The sequence below is a fragment of the Scyliorhinus torazame genome, chromosome 12 (genome assembly GCF_047496885.1).
Source record: "Scyliorhinus torazame isolate Kashiwa2021f chromosome 12, sScyTor2.1, whole genome shotgun sequence".
Classification (NCBI taxonomy): domain Eukaryota; kingdom Metazoa; phylum Chordata; class Chondrichthyes; order Carcharhiniformes; family Scyliorhinidae; genus Scyliorhinus; species Scyliorhinus torazame.
Window position 1 is genome coordinate 218,692,926 of NC_092718.1, and position 21,851 is coordinate 218,714,776.

Here is a 21,851-nt window from a genome sequence, read left to right on the forward strand (position 1 = left end):
CTCTGGCAGTGCAGCACTCCCTCGGTACTGCACTCTTAGTGCCAGCCTGAGTTTTGCACTCAAGACTTTGAAAGGAGCTTCAAACCTAGTTGGAAGGTAGACTGCCACCGACTGAATCACACGTGCGCAGCCCGATTTGAAGAACACAGCTGTACCTTGGCATCTTCAATCCTGTTGTACGCTGTAGTGGTGAAGACGATCATGTAGGACAAGTAAGTGAAGAACTTGATATAAAAGATGTAACTGGCAAACGTGTTCCACTTCTCCTGCAGAAGGTGCTTCAGTGGCTCCAGGTTTAACATTTCCTGTCGGTTCTGAGAAAGTATAAACAAACCAGTTAGCAAAATAGTTAGTTTACTGCTGGAAGAAACTCCCAGGACAGGTACAGCACGGGGTTAGATACAGAGTAAAGCTCCCTCTACACTGTCCCCATCAAACACTCCCAGGACAGGTACAGCACGGGGTTAGATACAGAGTAAAGCTCCCTCTACACTGTCCCCATCAAACACGCCCAGGACAGGTCCAGCACGGGGTTAGATACAGAGTAAAGCTCCCTCTACACTGTCCCCATCAAACACGCCCAGGACAGGTACAGCACGGGGTTAGATACAGAGTAAAGCTCCCTCTACACTGTCCCCATCAAACACTCCCAGGACAGGTACAGCACGGGGTTAGATACAGAGAAAAGCTCCCTCTACACTGTCCCCATCAAACACTCCCAGGACAGGTACAACACGGTGTTAGATACAGAGTAAAGCTCCCTCTACACTGTCCCCATCAAACACTCCCAGGACAGGTACAACACGGGGTTAGATACAGAGTAAAGCTCCCTCTACACTGTCCCCATCAAACACTCCCAGGACAGGTACAGCATGGGGTTAGATACAGAGTAAAGCTCCCTCTACACTGTCCCCATCAAACACTCCCAGGACAGGTCCAGCACGGGGTTAGATACAGAGTAAAGCTCCCTCTACACTGTCCCCATCAAACACTCCCAGGACAGGTACAACACGGTGTTAGATACAGAGTAACGCTCCCTCTACACTGTCCCCATCAAACACTCCCAGGACAGGTACAGCACGGGGTTAGATACAGAGTAAAGCTCCCTCTACACTGGCCGCATCAAACACTCCCAGGACAGGTACAGCACGGGGTTAGATACAGAGTAAAGCTCCCTCTACACTGTCCCCATCAAACACTCCCAGGACAGCTACAGCACGGGGTTAGATACAGAGTAAAGCTCCCTCTACACTGTCCCCATCAAACACTCCCAGGACAGGTACAGCACGGGGTTAGATACAGAGTAAAGCTCCCTCTACACTGTCCCCATCAAACACTCCCAGGACAGGTACAGCACGGGGTTAGATACAGAGTAAAGCTCCCTCTACACTGTCCCCATCAAACACTCCCAGGACAGGTACAGCACGGGGTTAGATTCAGAGTAAATCTCCCTCTACACTGTCCCCATCAAACACTCCCAGGACAGGTACAGCACGGGGTTAGATACAGAGTAAAGCTCCCTCTACACTGTCCCCATCAAACACTCCCAGGACAGGTACAGCACGGGGTTAGATACAGAGTAACGCTCCCTCCACACAGTCCCCATCAATCACTCCCAGGATAGGTACAGCACGGGGTTAGATACAGAGTAAAGCGCCCTCTACACTGTCCCATCAAACAATCCCAGGACAGGCACAGCACGGGGTTAGATACAGAGTAAAGCTCCCTCTACACTGTCCCCATCAAACACTCCCAGGACAGGTACAGCACGTGGTTAGATACAGAGTAAAGCTCCCTCTACACTGTCCCCATCAAACACTCCCAGAACAGGTACAGCACGGGGTTAGATACAGAGTAAAGCTCCCTCTACACTATCCCCATCAAACACTCCCAGGACAGGTACAGCACGGGGTTAGATACAGAGTAAAGCTCCCTCTACATTGTCCCCATCAAACACTCCCAGGACAGGTACAGCACGGGGTTAGATACAGAGTAAAGCTCCCTCTACACTGTCCCCATCAAACAATCCCAGGGCAGGTACAGGACAGGGTTAGATACAGAGTAAAGCTCCCTCTACACTGTCCCCATCAAACACTCCCAGGACAGGTACAGCACGGGGTTAGATACAGAGTAAAGCTCCATCTACACTGTCCCCATCAAACACTCCCAGGACAGGCACAGCACGGGGTTAGATACAGAGTAAAGCTCCCTCAACACTGTCCCCATCAAACACTCCCAGGACAGGTACAGCACGGGGTTAGATACAGAGTAAAGCTCCCTCTACACTGTCCCCATCAAACACTCCCAGGACAGGTACAGCACGGGGTTAGATACAGAGTAAAGCTCCCTCTACACTATCCCCATCAAACACTCCCAGTACAGGTACAGCACGGGGTTAGATACAAAGTAAAGCTCCCTCAACACTGTCCCCATCAAACACTCCCAGGACAGGTACAGCACGGGGTTAGATACAGAGTAAAGCTCCCTCTACACTGTCTCCATCAAACACTCCCAGTACAGGTACAGCACGGGGTTAGATACAGAGTAAAGCTCCCTCAACACTGTCCCCATCAAACACTCCCAGGACAGGTACAGCACGGGGTTAGATACAGAGTAAAGCTCCCTCTACACTGTCTCCATCAAACACTCCCAGTACAGGTACAGCACGGGGTTAGATACAAAGTAAAGCTCCCTCAACACTGTCCCCATCAAACACTCCCAGGACAGGTACAGCACGGGGTTAGATACAGAGTAAAGCTCCCTCAACACTGTCCCCATCAAACACTCCCAGGACAGGTACAGCACGGGGTTAGACCCAGAGTAAAGCTCCCTCTACACTGTCCCCATCAAACACTCCCAGGACAGGTACAGCACGGGGTTAGATAGAGAGTAAAGCTCCCTCTACACTGTCCCCATCAAACACTCCCAGGACAGGTACAGCATGGGGTTAGATACAGAGTAAAGCTCCCTCTACACTGTCCCCATCAAACACTCCCAGGACAGGTACAGCACAGGGTTAGATTCAATGTAGAGGGAGCTTCACACTGTATCTAACCCTGGGAATATTGAATCCCTGAGAAGATGGAATAAGATTTACAAAGCAGAAAAGTTATATGTTGAAGAAGCCTCAGGCTCTGGTCCAGCTCATGTTCGTTCGATCTGTACAAGGACAATCAGATCTCGGCCACTGAAATTGCTGCAAACTATTTGTGACTGGATCTTTTCCGAGTCTAGCAGTGATGATTTTACATTTTATTATCTAGTTTATAGAACCATAGACTGATAGATCAGAGAATGTGGCGATTTGATCCATTGTAGCCAGTTCTATTGGAAACCAGCCCTCTTACACGCCCACCATCAGCTCCTTTTCCACAGCCTGACAAATGTTCCCTTTCCCAGATCCAATCCAATTATCTGTTGAAAGTTAATGCTTTTGCTGACTCTGAATGAGTCTCCCTGCTCATCTCCCTGCTTACCTATTTGTTGATAATTATCTTAAATCTGTCCCCTGTACAAATAGACGGCCTTGCCAGATAATGCAGGTAATATACCGGAGTTTCACTGCCGTAGACGATAATCTCCAAGACCGATTTTTTCTCATGTGTGTCGAGGGCGGAGAGGTCGTACAACGAGGAGTGCACTGGCCCATACGCCCATTCCGTGAATTTCCTGGACAGGTGTCGACATTCCTCATCATTGATCTCCCTCTCAATGATGTGTTTCAATACCTGAAAATCAGACATATTTGAACAAAAATGGGCACCAAAACAAAGGGAGTTTGCTGGGCGTAATGTCTCAATGTCAGCCGTGTCACCTCTGAGGCAGGTCCAGCACGAGGGAATACTGCACTGTCAGAGGGTTAGTACTGAGGGAGTGCTGCACTGTCAGAGGGTCAGTACTGAGGGAGTGCCGCACTGTCAGAGGGTCAGCACTGAGGGAGTGCTGCACTGTCAGAGGGTAGGTTCTGAGGGAGTACTGCACTGTCAGAGGGTCAGTACTGAGGGAGTGCCGCACTGTCAGAGGGTCAGCACTGAGGGAGTGCTGCACTGTCAGAGGGTCAGTACTGAGGGAGTGCTGCACTGTCAGAGGGTCAGTACTGAGGGAGTGCTGCACTGTCAGAGGGTAAGTACTGAGGGAGTGCTGCACTGTCAGAGGGTCAGTACTGAGGGAGTGCTGCACTGTCAGAGGGTCAGTACTGAGAGTGTGCCGCACTGTCAGAGGGTCAGTACTGAGGGAGTGCCGCACTGTCAGAGGGTCAGTACTGAGGGAGTGCCGCACTGTCAGAGGGTCAGTACTGAGGGAGTGCTGCACTGTCAGAGGGTCAGTACTGAGGGAGTGCCGCACTGTCAGAGGGTCAGTACTGAGGGAGTGCTGCACTGTCAGAGGGTCAGTACTGTGGGAGTGCTGCACTGTCAGAGGGTCAGTACTGAGGGAGTGCCGCATTGTGAGAGGGTCAGTACTGAGGGAGCGTTGCACTGTCAGAGGGTCAGTACTGAGGGAGTGCTGCACTGTGAATGGGTCAGTACTGAGTGAGCGCTGCACTGTCAGAGGGTCAGTACTGAGGGAGCGCTGCACTGTCAGAGGGTCAGTACGGAGGGAGTGCTGCAATGTCAGAGGGTCAGTACTGCGGGAGTGCTGCACTGTCAGAGGGCCAGTACTGAGGGAGTGCCGCACTGTCAGAGGTTCAGTACTGAGAGAGTGCCGCATTGTGAGAGGGTCAGTACTGAGGGAGCGTTGCACTGTCAGAGGGTCAGTACTTAGGGAGTGCTGCACTGTGAATGGGTCAGTACTGAGGGAGTGCTGCACTGTCAGGGGGTCAGTACTGAGGGAGTGCCGCACTGTCAGGGGGTCAGTAAGGAGGGAGTGCTGCACTGTCAGAGGGTCAGTACTGAGGGAATGCTGCACTGTCAGAGGGTCAGAACTGAGGGAGTGCTGCACTGTCAGAGGGTCAGTACTGAGGGAGTGCCGCACTGTCAGAGAGTCAGTACTGAGGGAGTGCCGCACTGTCAGAGGGTCAGCACTGAGAGAGTGCTGCACTGTCAGAGGGTCAGTACTGAGGGAGTGCCGCACTGTCAGAGGGTCAGCACTGAGGGAGTGCTGCACTGTCAGAGGGTCAGTACTGTGGGAATGCTGCACTGTCAGAGGGTCACTACTGAGGGAGTGCCGCACTGTCAGAGGGTCAGTACTGAGGGAGTGCTGCACTGTCAGAGGGTCGGTACTGAGGGAGTGCTACATTGTCAGAGGGTCAGTACTGAGGGAGTGTCGCACTGTCAGAGGGTCAATACTGAGGGAGTGCTTCACTGTCAGAGGGTAGGTTCTGAGGGAGTACTGCACTGTCAGAGGGTCAGTACTGAGGGAGTGCTGCACTTTCAGAGGGTCAGTACTGAGGGAGTGCCGCACTGTCAGAGGGTCAGTACTGAGGGAGTGCCACACTGTCAGAGGGTCAGTACTGAGGGAGTGCTGCACTGTCAGAGGGTCAGTACTGAGGGAGTGCCGCACTGTCAGAGGGTCAGTACTGAGGGAGAGCCGCACTGTCAGAGGGTCAGTACTGAGGAAGTGCCGCACTGTCAGAGTGTCAGTACTGAGGGAGTGCTGCACTGTCAGAGGGTCAGTACTGAGGCAATGCTGCACTGTCAGAGGGTCAGTACTGAGGGAGTGCTGCACTGTCAGAGGGTCAGTACTGAGGGAGTGCCGCACTGCCAGAGGGTCAGTGCTGAGGGAGCGCCGCACTGTCAGAGGGTCAGTACTGAGGGAGTGCTGCACTGTCAGAGGGTCAGTACTGAGGGAGTGCTGCACTGTCAGAGGGTCAGTACTGAGGGAGCGCTGCACTGTCAGAGGGTCAGTACTGAGGGAGCGCTGCACTGTCAGAGGGTCAGTACTGAGGGAGTGCTGCACTGTCAGAGGGTCAGTACTGAGGGAGTGCCGCACTGTCAGAGGGTCAGTACTGAGGGAGTGCCGCACTGTCAGAGGGTCAGTACTGAGGGAGTGCCGCACTGTCAGAGGGTCAGTACTGAGGGAGTGCCGCACTGTCAGAGGGTCAGTATTGAGGGAGAGCCGCACTGTCAGAGGGTCAGTACGAGGGAGTGCCGCACTGTCAGAGGGTCAGTACTGAGGGAGTGCCGCACTGTCAGAGGGTCAGTACTGAGGGAGTGCCGCACTGTCAGAGAACAGTACTGAGGGAGTGCTGTACTGTCACACGGTCAGTACTGAGGGAGTGCTACACTGTCAGAGGGTCAGTACTGAGGGAGTGCAGCACAGTCAGAGGGTCAGTACTGAGGGAATGCTGCACTGTCAGAGGGTCAGTACTGAGGGAGTGCTGCACTGTCAGAGGGTCAGTACTGAGGGAGTGCCGCACAGTCAGAGGGTCAGTACTGAGGGAGTGCCGCACTGTCAGAGGGTCAGTACTGAGGGTGTGCTGCACTGTCAGAGGGTCAGTACTGAAGGAGTGCCGCACTGTCAGAGGGTCAGTACTGAGGGAGTGCCGCACTGTCAGAGGGTCAGTACTGAGGGAGAGCCGCACTGTCAGAGGGTCAGTACGAGGGAGTGCCGCACTGTCAGAGGGTCAGTACTGAGGGAGTGCCGCACTGTCAGAGGGTCAGTACTGAGGGAGAGCTGTACTGTCACATGGTCAGTACTGAGGCAGTGCTGCACTGTCAGAGGGTCAGTACTGAGGGAGTGCAGCACAGTCAGAGGGTCAGTACTGAGGGAGTGCTGCACTGTCAGAGGGTCAGTACTGAGGGAGCGCTGCACTGTCAGAGGGTCAGTACAGAGGGAGTGCTGCACTGTCAGAGGGTCTGTACTGAGGGAGTGCTGCGCTGTCAGAGGGTCAGTACTGAGGGAGTGCCGCACTGTCAGAGGGTCAGTGCTGAGGGAGCGGCGCACTGTCAGAGGGTCTGTACTGAGGGAGTGCTGCACTGTCAGAGGGTCAGTACTGAGGGAGTGCCGCACTGACAGAGGGTCAGTACTGAGGGAGCGCTGCACTGTCAGAGGGTCAGTACTGAGGGAGTGCTGCACTGTCAGAGGGTCAGTACTGAGGGAGTGCTGCACTGTCAGAGGGTCAGTACTGAGGGAGTGCCGCACTGTCGGAGGGTCAGTACTGAGGGAGTGCTGCACTGTCAGAGGGTCAGTACTGAGGGAGTGCTGCACTGTCAGAGGGTCAGTACTGAGGGAGAGCCGCACTGTCAGAGGGTCAGTACTGAGGGAGTGCCGGACTGTCAGAGGGTCAGTACTGAGGGAGTGCTGCACTGTCAGAGGGTCAGTACTGAGGCAGTGCTGCACTGTCAGAGGGTCAGTACTGAGGGAGTGCTGCACTGTCAGAGAGTCAGTACTGAGGGAGTGCCGCACTGTCAGAGGGTCAGTGCTGAGGGAGCGCCGCAATGTCAGAGGGTCAGTACTGAGGGAGCGCTGCACTGTCAGAGGGTCAGTACTGAGGGAGTGCTGCACTGTCAGAGGGTCAGTACTGAGGGAGTGCTGCACTGTCAGAGGGTCAGTACTGAGGGAGTGCCGCACAGTCAGAGGGTCAGTACTGAGGGAGTGCCGCACTGTCAGAGGGTCAGTACTGAGGGTGTGCTGCACTGTCAGAGGGTCAGTACTGAAGGAGTGCCGCACTGTCAGAGGGTCAGTACTGAGGGAGTGCCGCACTGTCAGAGGGTCAGTACTGAGGGAGAGCCGCACTGTCAGAGGGTCAGTACGAGGGAGTGCCGCACTGTCAGAGGGTCAGTACTGAGGGAGTGCCGCACTGTCAGAGGGTCAGTACTGAGGGAGAGCTGTACTGTCACATGGTCAGTACTGAGGCAGTGCTGCACTGTCAGAGGGTCAGTACTGAGGGAGTGCAGCACAGTCAGAGGGTCAGTACTGAGGGAGTGCTGCACTGTCAGAGGGTCAGTACTGAGGGAGCGCTGCACTGTCAGAGGGTCAGTACAGAGGGAGTGCTGCACTGTCAGAGGGTCTGTACTGAGGGAGTGCTGCGCTGTCAGAGGGTCAGTACTGAGGGAGTGCCGCACTGTCAGAGGGTCAGTGCTGAGGGAGCGGCGCACTGTCAGAGGGTCTGTACTGAGGGAGTGCTGCACTGTCAGAGGGTCAGTACTGAGGGAGTGCCGCACTGTCAGAGGGTCAGTACTGAGGGAGCGCTGCACTGTCAGAGGGTCAGTACTGAGGGAGTGCTGCACTGTCAGAGGGTCAGTACTGAGGGAGTGCTGCACTGTCAGAGGGTCAGTACTGAGGGAGTGCCGCACTGTCGGAGGGTCAGTACTGAGGGAGTGCTGCACTGTCAGAGGGTCAGTACTGAGGGAGTGCTGCACTGTCAGAGGGTCAGTACTGAGGGAGAGCCGCACTGTCAGAGGGTCAGTACTGAGGGAGTGCCGCACTGTCAGAGGGTCAGTACTGAGGGAGTGCTGCACTGTCAGAGGGTCAGTACTGAGGCAGTGCTGCACTGTCAGAGGGTCAGTACTGAGGGAGTGCTGCACTGTCAGAGAGTCAGTACTGAGGGAGTGCCGCACTGTCAGAGGGTCAGTGCTGAGGGAGCGCCGCAATGTCAGAGGGTCAGTACTGAGGGAGCGCTGCACTGTCAGAGGGTCAGTACTGAGGGAGAGCTGCACTGTCAGAGGGTCAGTATAGAGGGAGTGCTGCACTGTCAGAGGATCAGTACTGAGGGAGTGCTGCGCTGTCAGAGGGTCAGTAGTGAGGGAGTGCCGCACTGTCAGAGGGTCAGTATAGAGGGAGTGCTGCACTGTCAGAGGATCAGTACTGAGGGAGTGCTGCGCTGTCAGAGGGTCAGTAGTGAGGGAGTGCCGCACTGTCAGAGGGTCAGTGCTGAGGGAGTGCCGCACTGTCAGAGGGTCAGTACTGAGGGTGTGCTGCACTGTCAGAGGGTCAGTACTGAAGGAGTGCCGCACTGTCAGAGGGTCAGTACTGAGGGAGTGCCGCACTGTCAGAGGGTCAGTACTGAGGGAGAGCCGCACTGTCAGAGGGTCAGTACGAGGGAGTGCCGCACTGTCAGAGGGTCAGTACTGAGGGAGTGCCGCACTGTCAGAGGGTCAGTACTGAGGGAGAGCTGTACTGTCACATGGTCAGTACTGAGGCAGTGCTGCACTGTCAGAGGGTCAGTACTGAGGGAGTGCAGCACAGTCAGAGGGTCAGTACTGAGGGAGTGCTGCACTGTCAGAGGGTCAGTACTGAGGGAGCGCTGCACTGTCAGAGGGTCAGTACAGAGGGAGTGCTGCACTGTCAGAGGGTCTGTACTGAGGGAGTGCTGCGCTGTCAGAGGGTCAGTACTGAGGGAGTGCCGCACTGTCAGCGGGTCAGTGCTGAGGGAGCGGCGCACTGTCAGAGGGTCTGTACTGAGGGAGTGCTGCACTGTCAGAGGGTCAGTACTGAGGGAGTGCCGCACTGTCAGAGGGTCAGTACTGAGGGAGTGCTGCACTGTCAGAGGGTCAGTACTGAGGGAGTGCTGCACTGTCAGAGGGTCAGTACTGAGGGAGTGCTGCACTGTCAGAGGGTCAGTACTGAGGGAGTGCCGCACTGTCGGAGGGTCAGTACTGAGGGAGTGCTGCACTGTCAGAGGGTCAGTACTGAGGGAGTGCTGCACTGTCAGAGGGTCAGTACTGAGGGAGAGCCGCACTGTCAGAGGGTCAGTACTGAGGGAGTGCCGCACTGTCAGAGGGTCAGTACTGAGGGAGTGCTGCACTGTCAGAGGGTCAGTACTGAGGCAGTGCTGCACTGTCAGAGGGTCAGTACTGAGGGAGTGCTGCACTGTCAGAGAGTCAGTACTGAGGAAGTGCCGCACTGTCAGAGGGTCAGTGCTGAGGGAGCGCCGCAATGTCAGAGGGTCAGTACTGAGGGAGCGCTGCACTGTCAGAGGGTCAGTACTGAGGGAGTGCTGCACTGTCAGAGGGTCAGTACTGAGGGAGTGCTGCACTGTCAGAGGGTCAGTACTGAGGGAGTGCCGCACTGCCAGAGGGTCAGTGCTGAGGGAGCGCCGCACTGTCAGAGGGTCAGTACTGAGGGAGTGCTGCACTGTCAGAGGGTCAGTACTGAGGGAGTGCTGCACTGTCAGAGGGTCAGTACTGAGGGAGCGCTGCACTGTCAGAGGGTCAGTACTGAGGGAGTGCTGCACTGTCAGAGGGTCAGTACTGAGGGAGTGCTGCACTGTCAGAGGGTCAGTACTGAGGGAGTGCCGCACTGTCAGAGGGTCAGTACTGAGGGAGTGCCGCACTGTCAGAGGGTCAGTACTGAGGGAGTGCCGCACTGTCAGAGGGTCAGTACTGAGGGAGTGCCGCACTGTCAGAGGGTCAGTATTGAGGGAGAGCCGCACTGTCAGAGGGTCAGTACGAGGGAGTGCCGCACTGTCAGAGGGTCAGTACTGAGGGAGTGCCGCACTGTCAGAGGGTCAGTACTGAGGGAGTGCCGCACTGTCAGAGAACAGTACTGAGGGAGTGCTGTACGGTCACACGGTCAGTACTGAGGGAGTGCTGCACTGTCAGAGGGTAAGTACTGAGGGAGTGCAGCACAGTCAGAGGGTCAGTACTGAGGGAATGCTGCACTGTCAGAGGGTCAGTACTGAGGGAGTGCTGCACTGTCAGAGGGTCAGTACGAGGGAGTGCCGCACTGTCAGAGGGTCAGTACTGAGGGAGTGCTGCACTGTCAGAGGGTCAGTACTGTGGGAATGCTGCACTGTCAGAGGGTCACTACTGAGGGAGTGCCGCACTGTCAGAGGGTCAGTACTGAGGGAGTGCTTCACTGTCAGAGGGTAGGTTCTGAGGGAGTACTGCACTGTCAGAGGGTCAGTACTGAGGGATTGCTGCACTGTCAGAGGGTCAGTACTGAGGGAGTGCTGCAATGTCAGAGGGTCAGTACTGCGGAGGTGCTGCACTGTCAGAGGGCCAGTACTGAGGGAGTGCCGCACTGTCAGAGGTTCAGTACTGAGAGAGTGCCGCATTGTGAGAGGGTCAGTACTGAGGGAGCGTTGCACTGTCAGAGGGTCAGTACTTAGGGAGTGCTGCACTGTGAATGGGTCAGTACTGAGGGAGCGCTGCACTGTCAGGGGGTCAGTACTGAGGGAGTGCCGCACTGTCAGGGGGTCAGTAAGGAGGGAGTGCTGCACTGTCAGAGGGTCAGTCCTGAGGGAATGCTGCACTGTCAGAGGGTCAGTACTGAGGTAGTGCTGCACTGTCAGAAAGTCAATACTGAGGGAGCGCTGCACTGTCAGAGGGTCAGAACTGAGGGAGTGCCGCACTGTCAGAGGGTCAGTACTGAGGGAGTGCCGCACTGTCAGAGAACAGTACTGAGGGAGTGCTGTACGGTCACACGGTCAGTACTGAGGGAGTGCTGCACTGTCAGAGGGTAAGTACTGAGGGAGTGCAGCACAGTCAGAGGGTCAGTACTGAGGGAATGCTGCACTGTCAGAGGGTCAGTACTGAGGGAGTGCTGCACTGTCAGAGGGTCAGTACGAGGGAGTGCCGCACTGTCAGAGGGTCAGTACTGAGGGAGTTCTGCACTGTCAGAGGGTCAGTACTGTGGGAATGCTGCACTGTCAGAGGGTCACTACTGAGGGAGTGCCGCACTGTCAGAGGGTCAGTACTGAGGGAGTGCTTCACTGTCAGAGGGTAGGTTCTGAGGGAGTACTGCACTGTCAGAGGGTCAGTACTGAGGGATTGCTGCACTGTCAGAGGGTCAGTACTGAGGGAGTGCTGCAATGTCAGAGGGTCAGTACTGCGGAGGTGCTGCACTGTCAGACGGCCAGTACTGAGGGAGTGCCGCACTGTCAGAGGTTCAGTACTGAGAGATTGCCGCATTGTGAGAGGGTCAGTACTGAGGGAGCGTTGCACTGTCAGAGGGTCAGTACTTAGGGAGTGCTGCACTGTGAATGGGTCAGTACTGAGGGAGCGCTGCACTGTCAGGGGGTCAGTACTGAGGGAGTGCCGCACTGTCAGGGGGTCAGTAAGGAGGGAGTGCTGCACTGTCAGAGGGTCAGTCCTGAGGGAATGCTGCACTGTCAGAGGGTCAGTACTGAGGTAGTGCTGCACTGTCAGAAAGTCAATACTGAGGGAGCGCTGCACTGTCAGAGGGTCAGAACTGAGGGAGTGCCGCACTGTCAGAGGGTCAGCACTGAGGGAGTGCTGCACTGTCAGAGGGTCAGTACTGTGGGAATGCTGCACTGTCAGAGGGTCAGTACTGAGGGAGTGCCGCACTGTCAGAGGGTCAGTACTGAGGGAGTGCCGCACTGTCAGAGGGTCAGTACTGAGGGAGTGCTGCACTGTCAGAGGGTCGGTACTGAGGGAGTGCTACATTGTCAGAGGGTCAGTACTGAGGGAGTGTCGCACTGTCAGAGGGTCAATACTGAGGGAGTGCTTCACTGTCAGAGGGTAGGTTCTGAGGGAGTACTGCACTGTCAGAGGGTCAGTACTGAGGGAGTGCTGCACTGTCAGAGGGTCAGTACTGAGGGAGTGCCGCACTGTCAGAGGGTCAGTACTGAGGGAGTGCCACACTGTCAGAGGGTCAGTACTGAGGGAGTGCTGCACTGTCAGAGGGTCAGTACTGAGGGAGTGCCGCACTGTCAGAGGGTCAGTACTGAGGGAGAGCCGCACTGTCAGAGGGTCAGTACTGAGGAAGTGCCGCACTGTCAGAGTGTCAGTACTGAGGGAGTGCTGCACTGTCAGAGGGTCAGTACTGAGGCAATGCTGCACTGTCAGAGGGTCAGTACTGAGGGAGTGCTGCACTGTCAGAGGGTCAGTACTGAGGGAGTGCCGCACTGCCAGAGGGTCAGTGCTGAGGGAGCGCCGCACTGTCAGAGGGTCAGTACTGAGGGAGTGCTGCACTGTCAGAGGGTCAGTACTGAGGGAGTGCTGCACTGTCAGAGGGTCAGTACTGAGGGAGCGCTGCACTGTCAGAGGGTCAGTACTGAGGGAGTGCTGCACTGTCAGAGGGTCAGTACTGAGGGAATGCTGCACTGTCAGAGGGTCAGTACTGAGGGAGTGCCGCACTGTCAGAGGGTCAGTACTGAGGGAGTGCCGCACTGTCAGAGGGTCAGTACTGAGGGTGTGCCGCACTGTCAGAGGGTCAGTACTGAGGGAGTGCCGCACTGTCAGAGGGTCAGTATTGAGGGAGAGCCGCACTGTCAGAGGGTCAGTACGAGGGAGTGCCGCACTGTCAGAGGGTCAGTACTGAGGGAGTGCCGCACTGTCAGAGGGTCAGTACTGAGGGAGTGCCGCACTGTCAGAGAACAGTACTGAGGGAGTGCTGTACTGTCACACGGTCAGTACTGAGGGAGTGCTGCACTGTCAGAGGGTCAGTACTGAGGGAGTGCTGCACTGTCAGAGGGTCAGTACTGAGGGAGTGCCGCACAGTCAGAGGGTCAGTACTGAGGGAGTGCCGCACTGTCAGAGGGTCAGTACTGAGGGAGTGCCGCACTGTCAGAGGGTCAGTACTGAGGGAGAGCCGCACTGTCAGAGGGTCAGTACGAGGGAGTGCCGCACTGTCAGAGGGTCAGTACTGAGGGAGTGCCGCACTGTCAGAGGGTCAGTACTGAGGGAGAGCTGTACTGTCACATGGTCAGTACTGAGGCAGTGCTGCACTGTCAGAGGGTCAGTACTGAGGGAGTGCAGCACAGTCAGAGGGTCAGTACTGAGGGAGTGCTGCACTGTCAGAGGGTCAGTACTGAGGGAGCGCTGCACTGTTAGAGGGTCAGTACAGAGGGAGTGCTGCACTGTCAGAGGGTCTGTACTGAGGGAGTGCTGCGCTGTCAGAGGGTCAGTACTGAGGGAGTGCCGCACTGTCAGAGGGTCAGTGCTGAGGGAGCGGCGCACTGTCAGAGGGTCTGTACTGAGGGAGTGCTGCACTGTCAGAGGGTCAGTACTGAGGGAGTGCCGCACTGTCAGAGGGTCAGTACTGAGGGAGCGCTGCACTGTCAGAGGGTCAGTACTGAGGGAGTGCCGCACTGTCAGAGGGTCAGTACTGAGGGAGTGCTGCACTGTCAGAGGGTCAGTACTGAGGGAGTGCCGCACTGTCGGAGGGTCAGTACTGAGGGAGTGCTGCACTGTCAGAGGGTCAGTACTGAGGGAGTGCTGCACTGTCAGAGGGTCAGTACTGAGGGAGAGCCGCACTGTCAGAGGGTCAGTACTGAGGGAGTGCCGCACTGTCAGAGGGTCAGTACTGAGGGAGTGCTGCACTGTCAGAGGGTCAGTACTGAGGCAGTGCTGCACTGTCAGAGGGTCAGTACTGAGGGAGTGCTGCACTGTCAGAGAGTCAGTACTGAGGGAGTGCCGCACTGTCAGAGGGTCAGTGCTGAGGGAGCGCCGCAATGTCAGAGGGTCAGTACTGAGGGAGCGCTGCACTGTCAGAGGGTCAGTACTGAGGGAGTGCTGCACTGTCAGAGGGTCAGTATAGAGGGAGTGCTGCACTGTCAGAGGGTCAGTACTGAGGGAGTGCTGCGCTGTCAGAGGGTCAGTAGTGAGGGAGTGCCGCACTGTCAGAGGGTCAGTGCTGAGGGAGCGCCGCACTGTCAGAGGGTCAGTACTGAGGGAGTGCTGCACTGTCAGAGGGTCAGTACTGAGGGAGTGCCGCACTGTCAGAGGGTGAGTACTGAGGGAGCGCTGCACTGTCAGAGGGTCAGTACTGAAGGAGTGCTGCACTGTCAGAGGGTCAGTACTGAGGGAGTGCCGCACTGTCAGAGGGTCAGTACTGAGGGAGTGCCACACTGTCAGAGGGTCAGTACTGAGGGAGTGCTGCACTGTCAGAGGGTCAGTACTGAGGGAGTGCCGCACTGTCAGAGGGTCAGTACTGAGGGAGTGCCGCACTGTCAGAGGGTCAGTACTGAGGGAGTGCCGCACTGTCAGAGTGTCAGTACTGAGGGAGTGCTGCACTGTCAGAGGGTCAGTACTGAGGCAATGCTGCACTGTCAGAGGGTCAGTACTGAGGGAGTGCTGCACTGTCAGAGGGTCAGTACTGAGGGAGTGCCGCACTGCCAGAGGGTCAGTGCTGAGGGAGCGCCGCACTGTCAGAGGGTCAGTACTGAGGGAGTGCTGCACTGTCAGAGGGTCAGTACTGAGGGAGTGCTGCACTGTCAGAGGGTCAGTACTGAGGGAGTGCCGCACTGCCAGAGGGTCAGTGCTGAGGGAGCGCCGCACTGTCAGAGGGTCAGTACTGAGGGAGTGCTGCACTGTCAGAGGGTCAGTACTGAGGGAGTGCTGCACTGTCAGAGGGTCAGTACTGAGGGAGCGCTGCACTGTCAGAGGGTCAGTACTGAGGGAGTGCTGCACTGTCAGAGGGTCAGTACTGAGGGAGCGCTGCACTGTCAGAGGGTCAGTACTGAGGGAGTGCTGCACTGTCAGAGGGTCAGTACTGAGGGAGTGCCGCACTGTCAGAGGGTCAGTACTGAGGGAGTGCCACACTGTCAGAGGGTCAGTACTGAGGGAGTGCTGCACTGTCAGAGGGTCAGTACTGAGGGAGGGCCGCACTGTCAGAGGGTCAGTACTGAGGGAGAGCCGCACTGTCAGATGGTCAGTACTGAGGGAGTGCCGCACTGTCAGAGGGTCAGTACTGAGGGAGTGCTGCACTGTCAGAGGGTCAGTACTGAGGCAATGCTGCACTGTCAGAGGGTCAGTACTGAGGGAGTGCTGCACTGTCAGAGGGTCAGTACTGAGGGAGTGCCGCACTGCCAGAGGGTCAGTGCTGAGGGAGCGCCGCACTGTCAGAGGGTCAGTACTGAGGGAGTGCTGCACTGTCAGAGGGTCAGTACTGAGGGAGTGCTGCACTGTCAGAGGGTCAGTACTGAGGGAGCGCTGCACTGTCAGAGGGTCAGTACTGATGGAGTGCTGCACTGTCAGAGGGTCAGTACTGAGGGAGTGCTGCACTGTCAGAGGGTCAGTACTGAGGGAGTGCCGCACTGTCAGTGGGTCAGTACTGAGGGAGTGCCGCACTGTCAGAGGGTCAGTACTGAGGGAGTGCCGCACTGTCAGAGGGTCAGTACTGAGGGAGTGCCGCACTGTCAGAGGGTCAGTATTGAGGGAGAGCCGCACTGTCAGAGGGTCAGTACGAGGGAGTGCCGCACTGTCAGAGGGTCAGTACTGAGGGAGTGCCGCACTGTCAGAGGGTCAGTACTGAGGGAGTGCCGCACTGTCAGAGAACAGTACTGAGGGAGTGCTGTACTGTCACACGGTCAGTACTGAGGGAGTGCTGCACTGTCAGAGGGTCAGTACTGCGGGAGTGCCGCACTGTCAGAGAACAGTACTGAGGGAGTGCTGTACTGTCACACGGTCAGTACTGAGGGAGTGCTGCACTGTCAGAGGGTCAGTACTGAGGGAGTGCTGCACTGACAGAGGGTCAGTACTGAGGGAGAGCTGCACTGTCAGAGGGTCAGTACTGAGGGAGTGCAGCACAGTCAGAGGGTCAGGACTGAGGGAATGCTGCACTGTCAGAGGGTCAGTACTGAGGGAATGCTGCACTGTCAGAGGGTCAGTACTGAGGGAGTGCCGCACTGTCAGAGGGTCAGTACTGAGGGAGAGCCGCACTGTCAGAGGGTCAGTACGAGGGAGTGCCGCACTGTCAGAGGGTCAGTGCTGAGGGAGTGCCGCACTGTCAGAGGGTCAGTACTGAGGGAGTGCTGTACTGTCACACGGTCAGTACTGAGGGAGTGCCGCACTGTCAGAGGGTCAGTACTGAGGGAGTGCCGCACTGTCAGAGAACAGTACTGAGGGAGTGCTGTACTGTCAGAGGGTCAGTACTGAGGGAGTGCTGCACTGTCAGAGGGTCAGTACTGAGGGAGTGCAGCACAGTCAGAGGGTCAGTACTGAGGGAATGCTGCCCTGTCAGAGGGTCAGTACTGAGGGAGTGCCGCACTGTAAGAGGGTCAGTACTGAGGGAGAGCCGCACTGTCAGAGGGTCAGTACGAGGGAGTGCCGCTCAGTTAGAGGGTCAGTACTGAGGGAGTGCCGCACTGTCAGAGGGTCAGTACTGAGGGAGTGCCGCACTGTCAGAGGTTCAGTACTGAGGGAGTGCTGTACTGTCACACAGTCAGTACTGAGGGAGTGCCGCACTGTCAGAGGGTCAGTACTGAGGGAGTGCCGCACTGTCAGAGGGTCAGTACTGAGGGAGTGCCGCACTGTCAGAGTGTCAGTACTGAGGGAGTGCTGCACTGTCAGAGGGTCAGTACTGAGGGAGTGCCGCACTGTCAGAGGGTCAGTACTGAGGGAGTGCCGCACTGTCAGAGGTTCAGTACTGAGGGAGTGCTGTACTGTCACACAGTCAGTACTGAGGGAGTGCCGCACTGTCAGAGGGTCAGTACTGAGGGAGTGCCGCACTGTCAGAGGGTCAGTACTGAGGGAGTGCCGCACTGTCAGAGTGTCAGTACTGAGGGAGTGCTGCACTGTCAGAGGGTCAGTACTGAGGGAGTGCCGCACTGTCAGAGGGTCAGTACTGAGGGAGTGCTGCACTGTCAGAGGGTCAGTACTGAGGGAGTGCTGTACTGTCACACGGTCAGTACTGAGGGAGTGCAGCACAGTCAGAGGGTCAGAACTGAGGGAGTGCTGCACGCTCAGATGGTCAGTATGAGGGAGTGCTGCACAGTCAGAGGGTCAGTACTGAGGGAGTGCCGCACTGTCAGAGGGTCAATACTGAGGGAGTGCCGCACTGTCAGAGGGTCAGTACTGAGGGAGTGCAGCACTGTCAGAGTGTCAGTACTGAGGGAGTGCCGCACTGTCAGAGTGTCAGTACTGAGGGAGTGCCGCACTGTCAGAGGCTCAGTACTGAGGGAGTGCCGCACTGTCAGAGGGTCAGTACTGAGGGAGTGCCGCACTGTCAGAGGGTCAGTACTGAGGGAGAGCCGCACTGTCAGAGTGTCAGTACTGAGGGAGTGCCGCACTGTCAGAGGGTCAGTACTGAGGGAGTGCTGCACTGTCAGAGGGTCAGTACTGAGGGAGAGCCGCACTGTCAGAGTGTCAGTACTGAGGGAGTGCCGCACTGTCAGAGGGTCAGTACGAGGGAGTGCCGCACTGTCAGAGGGTCAGTACTGAGGGAGTGCCGCACTGTCAGAGGGTCAGTACTGAGGGAGAGCTGTACTGTCACATGGTCAGTACTGAGGCAGTGCTGCACTGTCAGAGGGTCAGTACTGAGGGAGTGCAGCACAGTCAGAGGGTCAGTACTGAGGGAGTGCTGCACTGTCAGAGGGTCTGTACTGAGGGAGTGCTGCGCTGTCAGAGGGTCAGTACTGAGGGAGTGCCGCACTGTCAGAGGGTCAGTGCTGAGGGAGCGGCGCACTGTCAGAGGGTCTGTACTGAGGGAGTGCTGCACTGTCAGAGGGTCAGTACTGAGGGAGTGCCGCACTGTCAGAGGGTCAGTACTGAGGGAGCGCTGCACTGTCAGAGGGTCAGTACTGAGGGAGTGCTGCACTGTCAGAGGGTCAGTACTGAGGGAGTGCTGCACTGTCAGAGGGTCAGTACTGAGGGAGTGCCGCACTGTCGGAGGGTCAGTACTGAGGGAGTGCTGCACTGTCAGAGGGTCAGTACTGAGGGAGTGCTGCACTGTCAGAGGGTCAGTACTGAGGGAGAGCCGCACTGTCAGAGGGTCAGTACTGAGGGAGTGCCGCACTGTCAGAGGGTCAGTACTGAGGGAGTGCTGCACTGTCAGAGGGTCAGTACTGAGGCAGTGCTGCACTGTCAGAGGGTCAGTACTGAGGGAGTGCTGCGCTGTCAGAGGGTCAGTAGTGAGGGAGTGCCGCACTGTCAGAGGGTCAGTGCTGAGGGAGCGCCGCACTGTCAGAGGGTCAGTACTGAGGGAGTGCTGCACTGTCAGAGGGTCAGTACTGAGGGAGTGCCGCACTGTCAGAGGGTCAGTACTGAGGGAGCGCTGCACTGTCAGAGGGTCAGTACTGAAGGAGTGCTGCACTGTCAGAGGGTCAGTACTGAGGTAGTGCCGCACTGTCAGAGGGTCAGTACTGAGGGAGTGCCACACTGTCAGAGGGTCAGTACTGAGGGAGTGCTGCACTGTCAGAGGGTCAGTACTGAGGGTGTGCCGCACTGTCAGAGGGTCAGTACTGAGGGAGTGCCGCACTGTCAGAGGGTCAGTACTGAGGGAGTGCCGCACTGTCAGAGTGTCAGTACTGAGGGAGTGCTGCACTGTCAGAGGGTCAGTACTGAGGCAATGCTGCACTCTCAGAGGGTCAGTACTGAGGGAGTGCTGCACTGTCAGAGGGTCAGTACTGAGGGAGTGCCGCACTGCCAGAGGGTCAGTGCTGAGGGAGCGCCGCACTGTCAGAGGGTCAGTACTGAGGGAGTGCTGCACTGTCAGAGGGTCAGTACTGAGGGAGTGCTGCACTGTCAGAGGGTCAGTACTGAGGGAGCGCTGCACTGTCAGAGGGTCAGTACTGAGGGAGTGCTGCACTGTCAGAGGGTCAGTACTGATGAGTGCTGCACTGTCAGAGGGTCAGTACTGAGGCAATGCTGCACTGTCAGAGGGTCAGTACTGAGGGAGTGCTGCACTGTCAGAGGGTCAGTACTGAGGGAGTGCCGCACTGCCAGAGGGTCAGTGCTGAGGGAGCGCCGCACTGTCAGAGGGTCAGTACTGAGGGAGTGCTGCACTGTCAGAGGGTCAGTACTGAGGGAGTGCTGCACTGTCAGAGGGTCAGTACTGAGGGAGTGCCGCACTGCCAGAGGGTCAGTGCTGAGGGAGCGCCGCACTGTCAGAGGGTCAGTACTGAGGGAGTGCTGCACTGTCAGAGGGTCAGTACTGAGGGAGTGCTGCACTGTCAGAGGGTCAGTACTGAGGGAGCGCTGCACTGTCAGAGGGTCAGTACTGAGGGAGTGCTGCACTGTCAGAGTGTCAGTACTGAGGGAGCGCTGCACTGTCAGAGGGTCAGTACTGAGGGAGTGCTGCACTGTCAGAGGGTCAGTACTGAGGGAGTGCCGCACTGTCAGAGGGTCAGTACTGAGGGAGTGCCACACTGTCAGAGGGTCAGTACTGAGGGAGTGCTGCACTGTCAGAGGGTCAGTACTGAGGGAGGGCCGCACTGTCAGAGGGTCAGTACTGAGGGAGAGCCGCACTGTCAGATGGTCAGTACTGAGTGAGTGCCGCACTGTCAGAGGGTCAGTACTGAGGGAGTGCTGCACTGTCAGAGGGTCAGTACTGAGGCAATGCTGCACTGTCAGAGGGTCAGTACTGAGGGAGTGCTGCACTGTCAGAGGGTCAGTACTGAGGGAGTGCCGCACTGCCAGAGGGTCAGTGCTGAGGGAGCGCCGCACTGTCAGAGGGTCAGTACTGAGGGAGTGCTGCACTGTCAGAGGGTCAGTACTGAGGGAGTGCTGCACTGTCAGAGGGTCAGTACTGAGGGAGCGCTGCACTGTCAGAGGGTCAGTACTGATGGAGTGCTGCACTGTCAGAGGGTCAGTACTGAGGGAGTGCTGCACTGTCAGAGGGTCAGTACTGAGGGAGTGCCGCACTGTCAGTGGGTCAGTACTGAGGGAGTGCCGCACTGTCAGAGGGTCAGTACTGAGGGAGTGCCGCACTGTCAGAGGGTCAGTACTGAGGGAGTGCCGCACTGTCAGAGGGTCAGTATTGAGGGAGAGCCGCACTGTCAGAGGGTCAGTACGAGGGAGTGCCGCACTGTCAGAGGGTCAGTACTGAGGGAGTGCCGCACTGTCAGAGGGTCAGTACTGAGGGAGTGCCGCACTGTCAGAGAACAGTACTGATGGAGTGCTGTACTGTCACACGGTCAGTACTGAGGGAGTGCTGCACTGTCAGAGGGTCAGTACTGCGGGAGTGCCGCACTGTCAGAGAACAGTACTGAGGGAGTGCTGTACTGTCACACGGTCAGTACTGAGGGAGTGCTGCACTGTCAGAGGGTCAGTACTGAGGGAGTGCTGCACTGACAGAGGGTCAGTACTGAGGGAGAGCTGCACTGTCAGAGGGTCAGTACTGAGGGAGTGCAGCACAGTCAGAGGGTCAGGACTGAGGGAATGCTGCACTGTCAGAGGGTCAGTACTGAGGGAATGCTGCACTGTCAGAGGGTCAGTACTGAGGGAGTGCCGCACTGTCAGAGGGTCAGTACTGAGGGAGAGCCGCACTGTCAGAGGGTCAGTACGAGGGAGTGCCGCACTGTCAGAGGGTCAGTGCTGAGGGAGTGCCGCACTGTCAGAGGGTCAGTACTGAGGGAGTGCTGTACTGTCACACGGTCAGTACTGAGGGAGTGCCGCACTGTCAGAGGGTCAGTACTGAGGGAGTGCCGCACTGTCAGAGAACAGTACTGAGGGAGTGCTGTACTGTCAGAGGGTCAGTACTGAGGGAGTGCTGCACTGTCAGAGGGTCAGTACTGAGGGAGTGCAGCACAGTCAGAGGGTCAGTACTGAGGGAATGCTGCCCTGTCAGAGGGTCAGTACTGAGGGAGTGCCGCACTGTAAGAGGGTCAGTACTGAGGGAGAGCCGCACTGTCAGAGGGTCAGTACTGAGGGAGTGCCGCACTGTCAGAGGGTCAGTACTGAGGGAGTGCCGCACTGTCAGAGGTTCAGTACTGAGGGAGTGCTGTACTGTCACACAGTCAGTACTGAGGGAGTGCCGCACTGTCAGAGGGTCAGTACTGAGGGAGTGCCGCACTGTCAGAGGGTCAGTACTGAGGGAGTGCCGCACTGTCAGAGTGTCAGTACTGAGGGAGTGCTGCACTGTCAGAGGGTCAGTACTGAGGGAGTGCCGCACTGTCAGAGGGTCAGTACTGAGGGAGTGCTGCACTGTCAGAGGGTCAGTACTGAGGGAGTGCTGTACTGTCACACGGTCAGTACTGAGGGAGTGCAGCACAGTCAGAGGGTCAGAACTGAGGGAGTGCTGCACGCTCAGATGGTCAGTATGAGGGAGTGCTGCACAGTCAGAGGGTC

General features: G+C 57.1%; 1 protein-coding gene across 1 annotated transcript in view; it reads right to left on the bottom strand.

Moving 5' to 3' along the window:
- LOC140386995 (transient receptor potential cation channel subfamily V member 1-like) overlaps positions 1-21,851 on the bottom strand; it is a 125,015-nt gene that overhangs the window by 59,256 nt on the left and 43,908 nt on the right. The window contains exons 7-8 of the mRNA XM_072469954.1: positions 3,552-3,728; positions 156-314 (exon numbers count right to left, since the gene is read on the bottom strand). Coding sequence (XP_072326055.1) covers positions 156-314; positions 3,552-3,728 — 336 coding nt within the window. The remainder of the gene's footprint in view (positions 1-155; positions 315-3,551; positions 3,729-21,851) is intronic.